The sequence below is a fragment of the Glycine max genome, chromosome 1 (genome assembly GCF_000004515.6).
Source record: "Glycine max cultivar Williams 82 chromosome 1, Glycine_max_v4.0, whole genome shotgun sequence".
NCBI lineage: Eukaryota > Viridiplantae > Streptophyta > Magnoliopsida > Fabales > Fabaceae > Glycine > Glycine max.
The window spans coordinates 43,626,517-43,648,277 of NC_016088.4; the positions used below are offsets into that span (position 1 = coordinate 43,626,517).

A 21,761-nucleotide genomic window follows, 5' to 3' on the forward strand; every position below is an offset into this window, starting at 1 on the left:
GCAGTAAAAGGACTAAAAAGAGTAATCTTCGAAATTCAAGAACTAAAAAATAAATCTAAATTTAAAATACCAAAATTTAAAATGATCAATTGTTTTTTCTTTTTTGACTGCTGCTTGTTTTTATAAGTCAAAGAAATATTTCATTGTAGCTAATATCTAATTCTAATCTTAATCTAATCTAATCTAATATGATATTAAAAGACAGAAAAGTGAATGACATGGACAAATCAACGTCTATGAAGCCAGCGTTAGAACTCTCGTGTCTTCTTAACCCTCGATATCAACTACCTCAATCAACAATAACCTGTGCCTCTGGTCAAGTTCAGTCCAGTGCCCGCACTACATCGCAAATTTTTCTTTTTCTTCTCCCCTTTAGATGAGTAACGCCACAGACTCCGCCGGCAAAATCCCACCGGAGACGAGGCCCGCCGAGAGCGACAGTGGTGGTGATAGTGGGCCCCGGCCCACGATCAAGATCAATGTTATGCACGGATCCTCTCAACACGAGTTCCACCTCCCGGCCCAATCAACTTTTGGTTAGGTTTCTCTCTTTCAATCCGTGATACCTCTTTGATATTATTATGTATTATCGAATTTAATAATTTGTATTGTTGGTTTTTTTATTGGACTTGAATATGATGAGTTTGGTGTGCGTTCTCAGAAATTTGAGGGATTAGTCTTTCACTCTCGGTTTGGAGATATTCTGGAATTGCTTGTTCAACAGATTAAAAAAAAATTGTGCGTCAAGGGAAAACAATTAGGAATTTCTGGAATAGGGTTTGATCTTCAAGTGACACGTGTTAAAGAGACATTGGTGGAGTTTAGGGAACTTTTAATCTTTTATTGATAAATGTATGGGAATGTTCAAGATCCTAATTAACAAGGGTAAATAGTAAATTTGGTGCTGAAAAGTATGAGGCGTTGTCACTTTAGTTAAAAAAAAAATACAAAAAGTTTGTGATTTAATTAGTAATATTATCGTAACATATAATTTTAAGGACTACAGTGACAATTACTAGTTAAGTTTAGGGACTAAAGTGAAATGGGACTTATTTTGATTTTTCTTACTTTTAGGAACTAATATGAGAGTGCTTTACACTTTCAGATACTAAATGGCGCTTTACCCAATTAATAAACTCTTGAACTTTTTGAAAGGAAAAGATTGAATTTTGTTACTGAAAAAGTGGAGTTTTTTCGCATAGTTAGTTGAAGGTAGTGAGAATATGTAGTCATTTCATGTAACTATTTTCTAATTTTACATGGAAAATGTTCTATGATATAGTTACATTGGTTGTAATCTATTTTTTTTTAAAGAATTATTATTCTGCATAGGAATCTTGATTGTGAATAGTAAGCTCTGTATTTGTAACGTTATTAGCTTTGGGTAAGTGCAAGTAACTGGTGAGAATTATGATGCTGAAATGAATATTCTAAGTTCTAACCAAGGAATACTACAGGATTGTTATAGCTTCTTAAGAAAGAATGAAAATTCACTACCAGAAGATTCAAAATCCACTTGCTTCTGTTGTTATGGTGCTGTGATTTTGGTTTTTTAGAAATAGGTGGATTAAAGTCATTCCTTGTAAGTTATAACAAGTGTCAGTTAAAATTGAAAACTTTATTATTGGGAATGGTTATCATATGCCATGAACAAGTTTTAGGCACACTCATGCATGTAATTCTAGTTTCTCAGTAACAGAGTCAGCAGACTATTGGATGATTTACTTCTGGGTAAACTATTTTAAAATCTTGTAGTTTTCCTTTGGTTCCAAATTCATTCCTGAACTTTAATTGCAATTTTGCATAAATTTTTAATTTCGTTTCTTCGGTGAACATGATGCAAATTAATTTGCTTGTTAGCTTCCATTTGACACTTGTTCAAAGTTAACTAAAAGTGTTGTGATTATGGTCATTACTATTTATATTTCCTGTGTTATTTGGATGAAAAACATAATTCCAAATTTTTTTGCAGATTATAGTTATTCTCCGGGGAGTGGATTTTCTCATTTCTATGTCTAGCCTGTCTTTCTTTTGTACAATTTTCATTCTGTTTGGAGCCTTATCCTGCATCACAATATTGCTTATTTCGTCTTCTAGAATATGTTCAAGGAAGTTGATGGTTGACTTAGAAATGACATATAATACTACAGAATATTGATAGAAACCCAGATTTTGAATACAGGAGAGTGTGAATAATTTCCAGTTGAAAAACTTATCTCCGAAGAGCAAATAAGGATGTATTTACCCTTGAAGTTTAGTGGGTTAAGATCACATTGTACTTAAAATTAAATCAAGATGGACTTGCCCTTACTTGGACATTTAAGAGACATACTCACTTTATAGGAGCTTTGCCCAATTAGAAAAAGGATAATGGAGAGGAAACACTGCAACAAATTTACAGAAATAGATTCTCCCGTAACAAATAGAAAGATAATGGAAGCTCTCAATATGTAAGAGAAGAAATGATAACTCAGGTCATTCAAGAGACCTATAATCCGATCTTATCCTGCACTCAGTTCTTGCTTGGCTCTCCTCTCCACCCTGTCTTTTTTATTGCCCCCAAGTAACTGAGTCTGCCCTTCTATTCTACCTGTCATGTGAGCTGTGTGGACCCACATCATACTTATCACAGTCCTTTCCCCTGTGGTTGAACATATTCTTTCAATGGTACATGTGTTTTCCTAACAGGGTTGTTAGGAAGAGAAATGTTAGTGACATGCTCTATAACATTCTCTTTCCAACACTCTTTGTGATTGACTGAAATTTGTTAAAAATCACCAACTTTGGTGGGTCCCACTCATCATTTAATGATTTTTTCTCCTGATTTAGATGTGGGGTCAACCAAAATTAGTGATTTTCAATAAATTTCAATCAATCAAAGAGAGCATTAAAAAGAGTGCTAGAGAGAGAGTAGCTCGCATTCCTCCAATAGGAATTGCTTGTGAAAAACTGGTTTGGTGCCTGAAGAGCATTGACTCTTCTTTGAAGGAAAAGAAAGGAAGGAAAGCATTTTTTTCCTACTTTTTTTCATACTTAATATCAAATTAAAATTGTCCTGCATTATGATTTTGATCATTTCTTTGTCTGGAATATGCTTGAGGAAATTGGTGCCTATTTTAATAGTGTCATATAGTAAGTACTATAGGAATAGAATGTACTCTGTTTTCGTTGATATATGTATTTATCTATTTTGGATTTTCAATGACAGGGGATGTTAAGAAACTCCTTGTCAATAAAACTGGTTTAGAGCCTGTAGAGCAACGACTTTTCTTCAGAGGGATAGAAAAGGGTGATAACCTACATTTGCACCTTGAAGGTGTAAAGGATAAGTCAAAGCTTTTGCTTTTGGAGGGCACTGCTAGCAAAGAGAGGAAACTTGAGGAAACCAGAAAACAAAACGTAATGTCTAAAGCTTTTGAGGCTATTGCTGGTGTTAGAGCTGAGGTGGACAAGCTCTCAAATAGGGTGAGCATGTGTTTGAATTATAAGTACTATACTTTTTTTAGAAAGTAGAAACGTATTTGTAAGAATTATTTACTATTGTGTATATCAGAGCACACAAAATACTCTTATTTATAATGAATGAGGTTTACAAAATAAGGAAATAAAACAAGAGTAATAATGGGCGAAAGGCAGTTCAGATTTGCAAATTGTTGGCCGAAAAGGTCATTGGAAATACAGTGAAATTGATAGGAAAAAGTCACTAGAAAAACTGAAAAATGACAGCGGAAGAAGGACGACAAACAAAGAGGTCCACCAAAATGTGGAAATAGGTTGTTGGAAATAGGAAGAAAAGTAGAGAGGTCCACCAGAATGTGGACATAGGTTGTCGTTTCGTTATGCCTCTGTCAAGAATAACCTGCTCTGATACCATTTGGGTCTAACTCAACCTTACAAAACTGACTTATAAGGTAAGAATTGTCCCCCACTTATATAAACTATTATGGCCTCATCACTAGTCGATGTGGGATGGTGGTCTGCTACACGATAGGCCAAACAACAGATCATTAGGATAGGCTTTGATACCATGTAAGAATTATTTACTGTTGTGTGTATTAGACCACCCGAAATACTCTTATTTATAATGAACAAGACAAAATGGAATGTACTTTGTACTGCAAAATAGCAAAACAATGGTCTATTTTACAATGCAAATAAAAGAAAAGTAAATAATTGAGAATGTAGTAGAGCACAACACCTGGAGTTCTTGGTTTTTAGGCTGAACAGATTTATTATATTATATCTATTGATGTACAAAATAATGAGTAATAAAATAATAAGATAGGGATTATGCCCATTATTACTCATTATTTTGTTTCCTTATTTTGTAAACTTCATTCATTATAAATAAGAGTATTTCATGTGGTCTGATACACACCGTTTAATGGATCTAGGATAGATTCTGATACCATGCAAATTTTAGAAGCACCTAGTCCTATAAATGATCTCCATGGACTTGATTTAGATATCATGCAAATTGAGTATCATATTCACCAAGGCGGGTCTCCATGTGGTCTTTGATCTCATTACGGTGGATATCCGTCTGCTCTTTCAACCTTTTAATACAATCATCCTGCATAGCATGAAAATTAGGCATTAATGGGGGAGGCTACTGCTGCCGAGGAACATGTTGAGTCTCTTGTTGCTCGTCCACATGAAAATTGAGCATTGATGGGAGAGGCTATTGTTGATGAGGAACATGTTGGGGCTTTTGCTGCTCGTCCTCTTGGTGCTTCTGCGACTCATCCTCATGTAGCTTGTCCTCAATCAAGACATAACAATCATGGAAATGCGGTTATCAACATTGAGATCATCGTTGAAGTTGCAGTGTTTTTCCATTCGAGCTATGAAGAGTCGACGAACAACACCGAAAATTGCACCGCCTACGTGACTTCATTTTAAAGCTTCTTATCGTGTGTGAACCTCAGCCTCATCCTAAGATTGAGCTACTAGCACTGTTGCCACCACCAGCCCCTCAAGTCCATCTACCCCCATTCACTTCAAACCAGCCTTAGAAACATGTGGATTGTCACGAGCTGACCTCTTTCCAACATTGGCCCAGCCTACTCCTGGACAATGTGACTCTTGATTGTCATCACATTCGTGAAAGGGTTTACGCTTATATTTCGGCCATCGGTTGGGAGCACGTAGCAGCTATTAATGAGTTTGCCTACTCACATCTCATGTTGTAGTTCATGGTAGCATGTACTCTTGACAAGAGCAAAGCAAGATGATGTTGATGATATGGTGTGCTTTTATTTGATGAGGGACAACCATCGAATGACACTGACATATTTCAACATCTACATGGGATTCAAGACTCATGAGTCTATCCGCATTGAGGGTTTGAAGGCACCACCTTCTACTTTTGATAAGCAGGCATTCTGGAAGGAAATTATGGGATTAGAGGTGTATAACCCCAATGCACTGAAGTATTCAAAGGACATTGACATCAAAGATGTAGCTCTGAGGCTAGCACATAGGTGGATTTTTGGGACAATCCGCGGACGCTCGAAAACTACAGTTACAGTCACCCTTAAGGATTTGTTCTTGTTGTGGTGCATGTTTTCTGGCCATCATTGCAACCCTAGATTCATGTTCATCCAGCATTGCAATCAGATAGGGAAGAATATCAGAAAATACCCAAGGGGGCATTTCTTTTAACTCGTTCTTCACCTGAATGTCGAAACACTATGGTGTCAACGATTATCTCAATGTTGATAACTGCATTTGCATGCTATACATTAAGAGTGAGACTTTGTGCTCGTACGACATTATTCGCCTCAAGGGTGATCGTTATGTCTTGATTGAGGACAAGCTGCAGAGGAAGATGAGCTGTAGGATCTTCAGCATTTTCCTCATCAGCAACAACCTCCTCCATCAAGGCTTGATTTTTATGTGATGGGCAGCAGGAGCCTCAGCATGTTCCTCAGCGGCAGCCTCCCCCATCAATGCCTAATTTTCATGCTATAGTGGGATGAGGTTTATAATTCTATTAGCGAGTTGAAAGATCACTTGGATATCCACCTTAACAAGATGAAATACCACATGGAGACCCGCCTTGGTGAATATGAGACTCAATTTGCATGATATCTGAATCAGGTCAATGGAGATCATTTATAGGACTAGGTGTTTCTGAAATTTGCATGGTATTAAAGTCTATTTTAGATCCATTATACCGGTCACCCACGCACCAAGCCCAGCAGTATTGGACGTGAGTGGGTGTATTGGAAAAAACTCACATCGGGTAGAGATAAAGACCAAGATAAAATATATAAATGAGAGACTACTCTCACTTTATGAGTTAGCTTTTGGGATTGAGTTAAGCTCAAACCTACATGCTGCTTTTAGGGACCTATTTGCTCTTTATTTATGGGTGAACAGTACTCATCATCACTACGGACCTTCATTGGTTGCCATCAAGCCATGTTTATTTGGTGCAACCACATGACTAGAATTGCCTTTCGTTTTTTATCGGGTTTATCAAATTTGTGACAAGCTTGGTTCATATCACATATATGCTCCAGCTTGAGGGAGTGTGACATTACGTGTAGATATTATTCCTGATATTGTATTCATTATTAGTTATTCTATTTCCAATTAATCAGCAATTGATTAATCTTATAATCAATACTGATTCCTTTTTCCGTGTTATAAATAGACATGAGGCGTGGTCTACTTTGACACCCAACAGTAAAACACTGTTATCATATCAGTTAGAGAATGAATGTATTAATTATTTTAATTTTTCAGGTGACTTCCATAGAAGTAGCTATTAATGGGGGGAACAAAGCATCCGAGAAAGAGTTTCTTGTGCTGACAGAGCTGCTTATGAGTCAATTGCTGAAACTGGATGGTATTGAGGCTGAAGGTGAAGCAAAGTTGCAGAGAAAAGCTGAGGTAGTATTTATGATATTACAGTTGCAAAGTTGAATTTTGAAATATATGTCTGTTATTGTTGTCTTTTCCCACTCTATTTCATGCAATCTTATGTATTGGTCAGTCATGCCCAACAACGTCCCTTAATTTTACTATATAAATTGTGAAGCAGTGATTGGAATTTTGTGAAGTGTTTTTCCACCAAGATGCATAGCACTTCAAGTTCTTCCTTGAGATAAGTTTTCATTGAAAACAATGTATTGATAAAAGAAGACTTGAGAAAGTGAGTTGCAACAAGTCTTTGTCCAAAAGAAGCCTCTTTTGCTCAGAGACCAGGTGGCTTATAAATCATTAGTCAGCTTGATAAATTGGTAGTTCAAATTGATAGGTAACAAGAAATGGAAAGGGGGCTGGGGTAGTTATTTGAATGACATGGCAGAGAGACAGAGTTTGTGTGACTGAGGTTATATGGCTGGGGTGATGCATGGCGTGAAGCATTTTCTAGGTTGATTATTATTCATTGAGTTGGGCAGAGAATAGGAATTCTCTGATGAGCTGTAGCTCTGGTATTTGTCTCTGAAATACTTTGGAAAGATTGTTTTTGATCTCAATAGAAGTTCAGTAACCAGAATACTTGTGGATTTTTATCACAGCTACCACAAACAGCAATAGAAATGGAAATTTAAAGGTAAGGGTCATCTAGCAATACCTAAGATTCTTTGATTCATCTAGCCTCTCCAAGCTAATTAATGTTACTTTTCTTCAATCATTGTCTCTCCAAGCTGGTATCAAATATTTTTCTTCAACAGTAGACTCTGCAAGCTAGAACAACAACATCCACATAGCAGTTTTACTGTTTTACGAACAGAAGATAACCTCGCAAAAATCTTTCTATACATAGAGTGGATAAGCCAATGTAAGTATGACTTAAGTACAAGAGAATACTCCAGAAAAGCACAAATAACTCTTGTTTTGTTCCAATTTTTGTTCAGTTTTTTCTTCCTTTTCTCTTCTGTTTTCTCTTAAAGAATGGTGTCATTAAAGAAATTTTGGGCAAAGTGACATAAGAGCTGGTCCATCTGGAAATGGTGTTTTGTTCTCAAGCAAGATGGTGAATGTCCTTAAACGAGCCATCCTGTCCTGGCCCTTTTGCTTCTAAAATTTTGCAGAACAAACTTAGGCCTCACTAATTTCTTTTAGAAGATTCTGGAACATAAATGTTTTCATTAATTATCTGATCTTGGATTTGTTTGTCAACCAACTTCTTGAGTAATTCTTCGTTAGTTTTGGGCTTCAACAATAGCTCTCATCTAAGGATTGTTTTTTGAATCATTTGATTTACATGAGGCCTTCTTCATTGATTAAACTTTAGAAATCTTAAAATCACTTCATGAGTCCATTATGCATTTTTTATTATCTTGACTTTCAATTACATTCGTATATTAAAATTCAACAATATTCTGGCATTAAGAATTTTGGTATGAATCAAGCAACTCAGTCTTTAAGGACAATATGTTTGTTATCATTACAAAGAATTGACAAAGTTAGAAACCTTGGTCCAACAAAATGGCACAACATTGTTTGCATATGAAAGATTTCTTTCTCCCTTTTGTGTGATTTCTTAGTATCTGTGCATGTGAGGTTTTCCTTCTCTATATATGTAAGCATAGGAACAATGTATCTTGTTGATAATCATTGTTGGGAAAGTGTTTCATTTATTGTTTGAGAAACTATTATCATGTATGAAATTCTACTGATTTTTCTTTCACTTATATTTCATGATTTTCATTTTTAGATGTTTCTTGACCTTTTAATACATATAGATTGGAGTATCAAATAAAATGTTAATATGACATTAGATTGGAGTATCACTAGTAAGTCGTAGTGATGTGCCTCGGGAAGTTGAAACTTGAAATGTGTTATTTGACAGTGTTAATTTCTTGATCAACTTCTTCCTAGCCATTTTCTTTACTTGGAGTGAAGAAATGTATTTGTATAATGTTGGAAATACTGTCCTTCCCATTTTGGTAGTAATGTGTAGTAAATTGCACCATCTGTTCACAAACTGCTTCTTAAAATTATAACACACAAATGCTCATTTCTTGTGGAAATGCAATTATATGGATTATTGCTGTGACGGACTGACACAAGCTTTTCCACCATTGAATAGGTGAATCGTGTGCAGAACCTTGTGGATAAATTAGATTCTCTAAAGGCAAGGAACGCCAACCCTTTTAGCAACAGTAGCAATGCTGTCAAAGTAACAACCCAATGGGAAACCTTTGACTCTGGAATGGAAAGCTTGGATGCTCCATCCGATAACCCGTCTTCCACAAAAGTAACTCAAGAATGGGAGCGGTTTGATTAGCTCGGAAACCGTTTTTGGAACATCTAAGTTATAAATGTTGTACAACATCATATTACTGGCCCTTCATCATATTAGAGGTCTTGGCACAACGATGTTGCCTTGTGATATGGTAGGCTGAAATTTTAATTGCAGAAATGTTCTCTCCGCTGAGGTAAAGTTGCATATGTTTGATCTATCTCGTGCACTTATTTTTAGGCAAAATATGTAAACCAAATTGTATTCTTGTTACTTGAATATATTATTGCATCTTCCGATCATTTGGTTTGTCTTCTGTTTGCAAAGTTGTTCATAATTTATGTTTTTATTGGAGGCGTTCATTTTAAATTAAATATTTTAAAAACTTTTTATTTCGTGTTCTGCATGAGCTGCACTGCCTCAAACATCAACCACCTGCAGGACTAAAACAATTTAATAAGCTTTGTTTCACTGACCAGTGACTACGGTATCCTTTGAACCACGGGAACATGGGACCATGGTTTTAAATTATAGTTGCTTGTGAACATTGTGATAGTGGGTATAGTGGTTCCAATGACTTTCAGATCTGCCTTTATGATTGGTGTGAAGCTTGAAATATATTTCCTAATCTCTATTGACTTAAGCCTTTATCTTATTTTAGACAAAATTGAATAGCTTTAGGTTTGCTATCCTTAGCAAACGTTGCATACTCAAATGATATAATGCCAAATTATCAAAATGTTCTAGAAGACCATCAACCCACAAATGAACTACGCTTTAAGATGATATTAGTATTACCAATAAATACTTTTAAAATCTCAGGTACAAAGAGACAGCCATAATCAAAGATTATTCAATAGTTAAAGAAGGTTAATAAATTGTAATAATCAAGAATGCGTTAATACGCTTCAAACTCTCAAACAGAGGAACTACGCTTTTGTTGTAATAAATTGTATTTTCTTTCAGTTTGCATCGTCCACTCAAACCCCCATCACCAAAGTATATAAGGTTTATAAAGCAAACCAAAAGTAGCATGATGCACATTTAGCTTTGTTCAGGACTTCATCTGATTCTATAGTCACTCAGATTGACATATTTTACCTTCTAAAATAATCCCTAGTCGCTGTCATACCAGAGTCAAATGTCAATAGCTTTGGGTATGAGTTTTTTTTTTTTTTTTTCCAGCAAATATTAATTTATTAAAATGTTAATTTTTGGTTAGCAAAGAAGATCGGATCCGTGATTTTTTTCCCCCTCTTTCCTTCTTTGACCATCCAATCCACTTACATCTCCCAGCTTTGGACATGAGTGAATTGATTGCCAGTACAATTTACATTGCCTATTATAATAGCAAACGTACACAGGAACGAGCATTCATTCATATTTTGCCCATAACACTCCTACTATAGAGAGCTATATCTACATGAATCATAAATCTATGGTCACACCCCTTGCTCCAGTTACATTAACACGGGGCGAAGCTGAAGTTTTTTCCACTCTTGAGGATCCATGCCTGGTTGGGTCATATTTTTCACCATCACCCCAAAGAGCATATGCTTCTTCGCCGTGGATGGCATCGTCGCCGATCTCGAGCTGCTCGGTTGGCATCCTCAAGGGTATGAACAACTGTATGGTCAGAAGAATCAGTGTGGTCGAGACCAAGTTCCATCCAGCTATAAAACATGCTGCCACTAATTGCTTAAAAAGTTGAATGCCACCACTGCCACCATAGAAGGCACCCCTTGAGTTGGTCACTGGCAATATGAGCCTACAAAGCTGAGGTTCTGCTAAGAGACCTGTGAGGAGGCCACCCAATAGGCCAGCCACAGCGTGTGTGTGGAACACTCCTAAGGTATCATCTACCTGTGAATTGTATATTCACAAAATGGTAAGAACATAGTATAAATTCAATGTAACTATTAGTGATACGGTAAAAACAGAATATTCAAATGGGGCATTATCCTATTTTTGTGAAGTTGAGTAGGTATGATCCCAAAATTATAATATGTATTTGATTTTATCCTAGTAATTATTGTTGAACCCATCATCTTGGCCTCCCATTATATGTCTATTTGACTTGATGCATGCACTTAGTGGTTGTATTTTAATAATAGGTTACTTTGTAAGTGTTCGTATATTTTCAAAAATATTGATGTAAAATTTGTTTTATTTATTTAAATTATTATTACATAGTATTTCTTCATGTATTATAAAATATTTAATGAAAATTATTGTATATTTATTTAAAAAGGTTCAGGCTTTTTCTTTGAAGTGGAAATATAGGTAATTGAAAATCATTATATATGTATTAATTATTTATACAAATAACATATAAATATATTAAATTGAAATTAAAATAAATAAATAAGAAAATACAGATGAGTGAGTTAACTGTCATGTATATTTGAGAAGTGTAAAAAAATTATAAAATTTTATATGTAGCAACTCATGTAATTTGTTTGATGGAGATGCAATAGATATGATTAAGAAGTGTGGTTGAGAATTCATTTCACGATATGACAGCGATATCGTAGGATTAATTATGTAACTTGCATTGGATTAATAATATCGTTGGAGACTAAAATGCCATCTGACCAATATGGAAAACGGAAGGAAATTATTATTAAATAATTAAGGACATGTTTGAAAATCTGACTTTTGAGGCAAAAATCATTCTGCAAAAAAATCAGGACTTTTATTTCTATTTTTATTTTTTTTATTCATTTAATCTGCATTGAAGTGAGTATCATAATAATTTCAACTGGAAATCAAACATGCGTTAAAATAATACCTATTTGAAGATGTTTTATTGAAGATAAAGAATTAATATATTCATCGATCTTCTATGTTTATCTTTTATATCAAATCCAACCGAGCTCTTACCTTTTCGCGGGGGGAAAGTGTGTAAATCAACAGATTACATGTGAATTTGTCCATTTCTTAGCTAACTTTCTAATATTATTGATGAGAATTAATGAAACCAGCGAAGCAAAAGCAACCCAGACCTAAACTTATACAGGAATATATCATCGAAAGAGAGTTAATGAAACAAGCTTGGCAAAAACGACCCAAACCTAAACTGATACAAGAATATCACAATTTTGCAGCTAATTTATAGGAGTGGGTTATTTATTTATTTAAATTACAAGAATGGATAGATTTTGAAAATATTATAGGCTATGGATAAGTTGTGTCTTAAAATATGATTTTAGAATGTAGTAATTTCTTTAGGATAAATAGTCATTTTTATCATTGAATGTGTAATTCGCTGACAAATATATCCCTAAAAAATAAAAATACAAAATTTAGTCTCCGAAGGTGTAAAAAATGCGACAAATATATCCGGTCGTTAACTTGCATCCATCACCGTTAATAAAATAACTTACGTGATACAGAGAGACGAATTTGTCACTGAAATGATGGTAAATATGACTATTTCTAATTGTGAGCATAGGGACATATTTGTCATATAATTTTTTTTTTACTTTTAGTCTTCCATTTCACTGACAAATATGTCCCTGAAATATGAAAGTACAAAATTTAATCTCCGAAAGTATACAAGACAAATATATTTGAGCGTTAATAGTAGAATGTGACTGATTATTATAATTTTGAAAATTTTATAATAATTGCAACAAAATATTATCAATAAAAGTGAATTTTTATTGTTTTGGTGAATTCTTCTTACTTTTTTTCAACTAAAAAAAAAATCAATCTTTTGGTTGTTAACTCTTGAATAAATGCTATCAACACAAGGAAAAAAAAGAAATGTTACTGTAAAACGATATGAAAATCATTGTTTATGTTTAATCAAACACTATTTATTTAATTTTTTTTATAAATTTTTCATAATAAAATATGAATATTTATTAGTATATGTAGTGACATCAAAATTACAAATTATAATAAAAGTTTGTTGATTTTTAAATTAATTTTTTATATCATACACAATTATTTTTTATTGATTGGTCATTTAAAAAATCATAATCTTAAAAAAAATCATTCCAAGGAGATGAGTGTTTTTTACAAACTAAAAATGTTATTGCAATTGTAATTTTTCCTAAAAATTAATCGTGGATCTAATTTAACTATATTATTTTACAATAAGTATTTTTTTTTACTTAAACCTTTCATCTAACATGAGAGTATAAAAAAGATATTTACGAGTTTATAAAAATAATATTCTTTTTTCTTTAAGACTCAATTTAATTTATGAGTTTGTCATAAAAATTTGTTGTAATTAGTATAAATTTTTCCAAATTATAATAATTAGTCACAATCTACTATTAACGCCTGAATATATTTATCACACTTTTTACACTTTCGGAGACTAAATTTTATATTTTTATCTTTTAGGAATGCATTTGTTAGCAGAGTGGAAAAATCAACAAAATATTATATAACAAATATATCCCCATGTTGGCAATTCGATATGGCCAAGTTGGTGACGACAAATTTGTCCCTTTATGTCACATATGCTATTTTATTATTGGTGACAGACGAGAGTTAACGGTCAAATATATTTGCTGTACTTTTTACACTTTTGGAAAATAAATTTTTTATTTTTATCTTTCAAGAACGCATTTGTTAGGGATTACACATGTAAGACAAAAGTAATTATTTGATTTTTTTTAAAATATAATACTAAAGTGGCTTCAAGCATATTATATATATATATATATATATATATATATATATATATATATATATATATATATATATATATATATATATATGAGAGACATACCAGATGAGAGGAGTGTTTTATTATGAGAGGTGAGAGAATTAAATAATAGTTCTTAGATCAAATTGCTAACTAAATGAGATGAGCGAAAAAAAAATATTACACGTGAGAGAGTCAATATTAAGTGCACATATAATTTTTCTCTCATCTTGTTTAATTAACAATTAATTCTAAACCTTCTATTTTGATCTAAAGATTATTATTTAATCCTCTCACCTCTCATAATAAAACACTACTCTCTATATATATATATATATATATAAATTGTGATGTTCTAAAGTTATGTTTTAAAACATGATTTATTATAAAGAAATCACATTTTATAACGCAACTTATCTCTAGCACGTAATATTTTCAAAATCTATCCATTCATGTAATCTTTATTTTTAAAATTAACCCACTCATAAATTTTTCCAATTTTACAAAACACTTTTTAAGGTCGTTTTAAATAAATGAGTAATTAAATAATGTATATATATCATATAAACAGATTTTATATTGTAATTTGATAGATCATAAATTGTCTGTACATATCAACTATGAAAATAACAAGAGTAAACACTAGAAATTAAATTCAAATATATTTTATATTATCAAATAAAATATTAATTAAGGGTTGAAACTTAACTTTACACTTGAGTTTTTATATATATTTCAACACCTTATTAACACTCCTACTTTCTCTCTATCTCTCTCTTTTTATCATATTTTATTATCTATCATCATCTTTTTTTTTTTTTTTTTATCTCTCTTGACGGGTCAATTTCTTTTGAGTGTTTAAACACTTTTTTTCCCTTTTCATTTTATTTTCTTCTTATCTCTCTTTTGTTTTCATTATATTATTTATCAGATTTACTATTTTCTTTATTTTTTTCTTTTTTCTTCGTATCTTTTCTTTCCACTCCAATCCACCTAAAATGAATTGAATGTTTTGTATTCTCCTAAATGGAAAAAAAATTAAGAGTCTTGTTAAGTGTACAGTGGAAGTTGAAAAGTACGGTGCTTTGACGAAAACAAAACCATACCTTCTGTAGAAGGCTTGACTTCTTGTGGAGGATCATCATGGTCACCCATGGAATGCTCCCTGATAGAATTCCCATCACTATAGCCGCCCAAGATTGCACAAGCCCTGCAATTTGCATCCGCATCACCCTTTTGTATTAATTGTCAACAACTGGCAATTAACTACGGTACAACTAAACATCAGAAGTGATGGTAATTATATACCTGCTTCAAATATTTTAGTCCATCTATCATTAATTTTTTTAATCATTCAAAATCTTTTATCTTATATTGATTATGTCAATGTTTAGACTTTCGTACTTTGTTCATATTTATGTCATGACATATATTTATTAATATCATATCAAAATTAGTTGAAAAAAAATGTCACGACATGATATGCTTTGGTAAGTCACATAATTATTAAATAGAAATTATTTACGAAATAAAAAACTAGTAATTTTTAAATGATTACAATAAAACGGAATTACATTCAAGTAAACTAAAAATATACTTTAGTTACAAATAAAATTCTGACATATGCCAAAAATGATCAGTTTTTTTATATGCATAAAATAAAGATCAAATTTTATCTATATTCACTTTTAAAACTTAGATAATATTATTTATGGCTTGTTTAGTTTAAGAAAATGTTTTTTATATTTATATTTATATTTTTTCCAATTTTTATAGCAATTAAATTAGCACAAGCAGAAAATAAAAAATAAAATATTATAAAAACATTTTTCAATTTTTGAAGTTTTTTTTAAAAAAAGAGCAAAGTATAAAATCAAAACAAGTGACACTTTAAAGTAAAGGTAACAATGAAAATAAAAATATTTTCTTAAGCTAAATAATTAGAAAAAAGAATATTAGATACACACTTTTTTAACACATTTTTTGTTATTACCTTAATATCAATTTATAAGAAATTATAAATTTTTGTAAATCTCACATCTTATTTTATTTAATAAGTTGTATTGATGTTTTTATAACTTTTAATAAATTTTAACTAATAACAAACAATATTTTAGGAGTACTGTAACATTATTACTAATACTCTTCTTTTTTTTGCTGGAAAAGAGTACTCCTTGTTTTTAAATTCCCTAGGTTTTAATTTTCTTTATTCATCTTGTTATTACTGTCATCATATGAATATAATGAACTTTTGTTACAACTCATAAGGATGAAACAGATGTTAAGAAATCACATATAAATACCTGCTCCTGGGGTGATGCAAACGAGTCCAGTCATCATGCCCTGAACAGCACCAATCACCGAAGGCTTGCCGAAGAAGATTACATCAAGAGAAGTCCATACAAGGAGGCTAGTGGCAGCACAAATGTTAGTGTTGAGCACAGCAATGGAAGAGTCAATGTTGGCTGCATATGGTGCTCCACCATTGAACCCTGACCACCCCATCCATAGTAACCCTGCACCCGCAAGCATCAGCAATACGTTGTTCGGTGGGAACCTCTCCCTGTCACTCTTCAACCTTGGCCCAACCTAAAACCATCCTTAGTTTTATGATTTTTCAAGTAAATTCTCAGTCTTATGCATAAATATACATAAATTAAGCATCTTTTCATATCTTTAAGATGACACTATCGAATATTTTAGTTTTTAATAGTAAAAAAAACTACTAGTAGTAGTTATGAAAAGAATTTTTTTTTTCTCAGCATGAAATCAAGTTTACTTTTTAGGGATGCCAAAAATTAATGAAATGAAATTTTGAAGTGCTAAATTGATTTTACTTGTTAAATGCAATTTCAAATTCGGTTGATTAAATACTTAGATGAAGAAATGTATAAAACTCATAATAGTACTATTTAATTTAAGTAAGATTGTTTCTCCTCAAGTAACTTGGTATTAAAAAGTACCAAATTAATATTTTCAATAATGTCAAGCGCAGCAAAATCAAATCAACCAATAATGCCAAATATCACTTGACCAAATCAACAAAACAGCATTTTAATACATCTCTGTACCATCATTGCTAACTTCTTTTTTTTTTTTTTTAACAATTAAGTTTAATAAATGATTGTGAACAGAGTGAAGGATGGTTGTGTACCCAGTAAGCAGCAGTGAAACCAGCAATTCCAGAGGAAAGATGAATAACATATCCACCAGAGTAATCAATAACCCCCCAATGGTAGAGAAAGCCACCACCCCAAAGACTAAACGCCCCAACAGTGTACGAAAAAATCAGCCAAAGAGGCACAAAAGCCATCCAAGCCTTGATGTTCATTCTTCCTAGCACCGATCCCGCCAACAAGATAAGCGTGATAGCCGCAAACGTGAATTGAAAATACACAAGAGAAGCCGTGGCAAACAACGGTTCCGAAGTCGCGCTTTCGACCGTACCATTGTTATAATAGTGCGTGCTTTCGGGGACTTTGGCGCGGTGTGTTAAAAACTTCTGGCCTAGTGCTGGGGCGCCCTTCCCCCAGAAGGGAAGGAGTTTGTCACCGAAGGCCATTCGGTGACAAACGAGCACCCAGCATATTAGGACTGCTGCAAAGGCGTAGAGGGCCATGAATGCAGAGTTCACGGCCCATTTCTTCTTCACCATGCTGGCGTAGAGGATCACCAGACCCGGCATGCTTTGGAGACCTACGAGAGTGGCTGCTGTCAGCTGCCATGCGTTGTCCCCTTTGTTTAGCCAGTGGGGGGATGCAGGGAGGTGTTCTTGGTATGCTGTGGGAGTGGCCATGGGTAGCACAAGTTCTTAATTGGAAGATCTTAGTTTTGTAATCAAGCTTTGGACTCACTAGTGTATATATATGATCATTTTATGAAACTGGAGTTTGTGAATCTTTGTGTCTTGATATCTTTTGCTTTGATGGTTGGTATACACTTGCATGTCTTCCGGTCTTTGTCTTTAGGAGTTGAAAAGTATGAATATGATATCTTATCTGAGACATGGATTTGTTGAAAAGTAGTGAATTTTTTTTTATAAGAATTTAATGGAGAAAAATATAAAAAAATAAATATGTTTAAAATTAAAATTAACTTATGTATAAGTTTTACATAAGTTAATTAGTCGAAATTCTTTATTTAGAAAACCAATCCAAATTTTTAAATATTAATATAAGTAGATGGAAAGTCTTCTAAAAAAATAGATGGAAAATTAAAAGATATATTGTAAGTAGTGGTAAATACATCTTGACTCTTGCAGAATTTCATTATCATCATAATGAGCGAAGAGGTGGGATAATTAAAGTTTACTAAATTGTATTTACCTTTGTTCTTATGAGATTATTTTTTTAAATTTGTTTATTTTTTTCATAAGACTTTTTAAAAATATCTTTACAATAAATGCTATGAATTAAAAAGATAAATGCATTTTCTCATTTAGTGTTATGAACTAAATTAATTAATTTTCTTAAAAAATATAAATTAAGAGACTTATATTTAAAGATGAAAATAATATTTATGAAGGAAGCCATGGACTTTGGCTCCATGCATAAGAAACTTCTTGCCATGGTAAGACCAATTTCGGTATTGGTGCTAAATTAGTTTGAACTCACAAGCCTATGATCTTTTTATGCAAGGGTGTAAAAATAAAAAATAAAAAAATAAATCGATCTACAAAATCAAGCAATTTTATAAAAATTGTTTGATTAACGAAATTGTTTTTAAAAAAGTGGTTCAGGTTTGCTCGGTTTGATTCTTTAAAAATGTTGAATCATATATGATTATGAAATAAAAAAAATTGAACTAAACTAAATCCAATAAAAAAAAATGATCCGTTTTCAAAAAATTGAACAAATCCACTTTTATAAAAATATATCAGTTAATCAAACTGTTTTTATATCATGATTTATTTCGTTTCAGTTAGATTTTGCTTAAGCATTCAAACAGTGTTCAGCCCTATTTTTATGAGACTATAGTTTGTGAGTCCTTATGTCTAGGTGTCTTTTTGCTTTGGTGGGTTGGTAAACTTTTATTTCTGTCTTCTATGTATAGGAGTTGAAAATTATGAATATGAGATCTTATGTTTGAAAGATAACTATATGTCTTAATTATGTAATGAGGATTTGATTTTCATATCAATGTATATATAAAAAAATATTTTTTATGAGAAACTCAGATTTCAAATTAATTTTAGTAATTTAAAAGATAAGTCAGTAATTTTAATTTGACATTAGACTGAACACTCTCTATTCAAACATAAAAGCTGTTGGAAGTTAGTTAAGATACTTAGTTTGGATCTTTTGAAGCTTTCTGTGAATTATCATTGATTTTTCACAAGTTGGGGAAATTATAAATAAAACTTTGAATTTTAGCTGATAATGATGTTGTGCCCCATTTGCAAAAAAGAAGTATAAAAAAAAATGATGGGCATGGTTGTAGAATAGTGTGCTGGCGATTATAAAAGACTTCAAGAGTTCAACGGGGAAGGTTGCTCTGATTGGTGGGTCTAAGTAAAAGTGGAAATATTTTTATGGTTTTATTATAAAGATACCATATTTTATATCTGCTTGACTAAGGCACCGGATATATTACATGACAGTGTGACCATCATTCATTTCTTGGTTTCTTCCGTACAAATAAGTAGCTGAAAATGAAATTATATCTGTACTTCTGTTATCCATAGTTTTATTACGTAGTATTTATTTATTTATTATTATTCCGTACATAACTACATCTGTTAAATCAGGACAATTGGCAACTTGAGGGTGTAGTTTCGTAAAAAAATAAATTTATTTCATAGTTTGTGCACCGATGACGTACCGAACCTTGCACTTGCAAAAAATTCTACTCACAATATATTTATTTAAAAACTTAGTTGTCAATTTGATTCAAATTATTTTAAATAATTTAATTTACTTATCAAATTTTAAAAAAAATCAATTTATTTTTAAAATTTTTAAAAATAAATAAATTTATTTTTAAATTTTTGAAAGATTCAATTTGATTTTTAAATTTTTTAAAAATCAATCATTTGATCTATAAATTATTTTAAATGATTCAATTTAATTTTTAAACTCTTAAAATTTTGAGAATCAAATTAATTCAATCTTAAGAATTTGAAGATCAAATGAATTTATTTGTAAGAACTCAAAAAATAAATATTTTTTTTAAATTTGGGGACCAAATTAAACTCTTTTGTTTTTTAAATTTGAAAATCAAATTAAACTATTTAAAATAATTTGAGGATGCAATCGATAATTAATTCTTGTTTAAACTGACAAATGACCTTTTGTTCTGAAGAAGATGATAAATTATTTTTCCTATTTAAATACATATCAAAATTTTAGATAAATATAGGTATCACTTATCAACGGATACAACAAAACTGCAGTGAATCGGTACTCTGCACAGGGGAAAGAGGGAAAAAAAGATAGTGAATTAGTAAAGAGAAACAAAAAGTGAATGAATCCGACCTGCATGTAAAGTGATACGTAAGTAGAGACAGATCAATATTGAAGATGTGGAACACTCCTTCCAGTTTCAGATCAATATTGAGTTCCATAACCTATTACAGATATTCCAGATGTAGAGACAGATCTAAAGCCATTTGGTCGAGATCGAGTAGATATAGCAGATCCATTTAGAGATCGGAACCCGGGTACACCCATTTTAGTAGAAACAACCCCTAAGCTGGAATTTCACCAGGTTTTCAAACTATAGGAGGAATTGATGTTTAACCAGCATATGAAGTGCTAATATGATCTATAATAATAATAACTCTTCTTGCTTGGTCGATCAATTGGGCGTGTGAGCATCAGTAGTAGCAACATGAATTTAACTTTTGGGGCTGATGAGCAATAAATGTGCCATATAAAAAACTTTGAAATCGATTATCTTTAATTTGGTTGAACCATATTTATTTCCATTACATGTGCTACTAATTATTGACTCAAAAGATGAATGCATAACCTTGTGTAACAGTTTGCACAGTCAAAATTTCACTCTTAGTAGTTAGCTCATCGTTCCCACTCTCCTATCATTCCTCTCTTCTATAGAATCACTATAATCCTAAGAAAAACTTAAGTAAAAATGGAAAGAGAAAAGGGGAAGAAAGGAATGCATGCTGGTTTCTATTTAGTGCTCTGTATTTCCGATGGGAACAACAAGGAGAGTCCAATTCCTTAATCTCACAACAATGAAAGAAAGAGAAAGAGGCTTAGCGGGTGAAGGGAAGAACAAGACAAAAAAAAAGTTTTGCACTTAAAAAAAAAAATAGATCTCAGCCTTTAAAATTTTCTAATGTCATTTGTAAGTTTATATTATATTATTATCTCTTATTAAAACAAGGTTGGACTGGGAACACACGTCTCTCCTTCGTGCAAAAAATGTATTTAAAATATTTGAAGATTAGAGAAGTTTCTAGACTCCAAAAAGAGTGACACTTTTTTCTTTAGTAATTCAAAATTTGAAATTTGAATCTCATTTTTTTTTAAATTACTCATTTGATCCTTATCGTTTTACGATTCTTATTTTTTTAGTCTCTATAGATTGAAAGCAATTTTTTTAGTCCCTATAGTTTAAAAATGTTCTTTTTAGTCCTTATAGTTTGTATTTTAATTCTCTTTTAGCCCCTATAGTTTGAAAGTGATATTTTTAATTTTTATAATTTGTATTTTAATTATCCTTTAATCCTTACTACAAAAAATATAAAAATAATTAGTTACAAATTAGTTATAAATTATCAACTATTTTTTATTACAAATTATCTTGTGATAAATTAGTTATGAATTACTTGTTAATATTTTTATAGTTAATTATAATTGATAATATTACTCATATTTTGATGGTAAGGACTAAAAGGAAATTAAAATATAAAGTACACGGACTAAAAAGACT

General features: G+C 31.9%; 2 protein-coding genes across 2 annotated transcripts; one reads left to right on the forward strand and one right to left on the reverse strand.

Annotated features, from left to right (window-relative positions):
• Nucleotides 1-310: 310 nt before the first annotated feature.
• LOC100799120 (BAG and ubiquitin domain-containing protein) lies at nucleotides 311-9,504 on the forward strand. Its single transcript, NM_001255534.2, has 4 exons — nucleotides 311-536; nucleotides 3,209-3,465; nucleotides 6,754-6,900; nucleotides 9,050-9,504. Exons 1-4 carry the CDS (start codon nucleotides 377-379, stop codon nucleotides 9,245-9,247), a joined length of 762 nt encoding a protein of 253 aa, NP_001242463.2. The 5' UTR covers nucleotides 311-376; the 3' UTR covers nucleotides 9,248-9,504.
• Nucleotides 9,505-9,883: 379 nt separating this feature from the next.
• Nucleotides 9,884-17,822, reverse strand: AMT2.3 (ammonium transporter AMT2.3). The gene is made up of 4 exons (XM_003516926.5): nucleotides 17,020-17,822; nucleotides 16,169-16,454; nucleotides 14,972-15,075; nucleotides 9,884-11,065 (listed from the first exon to the last, which is right to left on the reverse strand). Exons 1-4 carry the CDS (start codon nucleotides 17,659-17,661, stop codon nucleotides 10,631-10,633), a joined length of 1,467 nt encoding a protein of 488 aa, XP_003516974.1. The 5' UTR covers nucleotides 17,662-17,822; the 3' UTR covers nucleotides 9,884-10,630.
• Between the last annotated feature and the right edge of the window lie 3,939 nt (nucleotides 17,823-21,761).

Bases quoted from the DNA above. Each gene is read 5' to 3' on its own strand.
- LOC100799120 (NM_001255534.2), top strand. From the start codon at position 377: ATGAGTAACGCCACAGACTCCGCCGGCAAAATCCCACCGGAGACGAGG. The intron at 537-3,208 runs GTTAGGTTTCTC...TTTCAATGACAG, and splicing joins CCCGGCCCAATCAACTTTTG to GGGATGTTAAGAAACTCCTT. The intron at 6,901-9,049 runs GTAGTATTTATG...ACCATTGAATAG, and splicing joins AGTTGCAGAGAAAAGCTGAG to GTGAATCGTGTGCAGAACCT.
- AMT2.3 (XM_003516926.5), bottom strand. From the start codon at position 17,661: ATGGCCACTCCCACAGCATACCAAGAACACCTCCCTGCATCCCCCCAC. The intron at 15,076-16,168 runs GTATTTATATGT...TGCAAATTGCAG, and splicing joins TTGCATCACCCCAGGAGCAG to GGCTTGTGCAATCTTGGGCG. The intron at 11,066-14,971 runs GTATGGTTTTGT...TACAATTCACAG, and splicing joins AGTCAAGCCTTCTACAGAAG to GTAGATGATACCTTAGGAGT.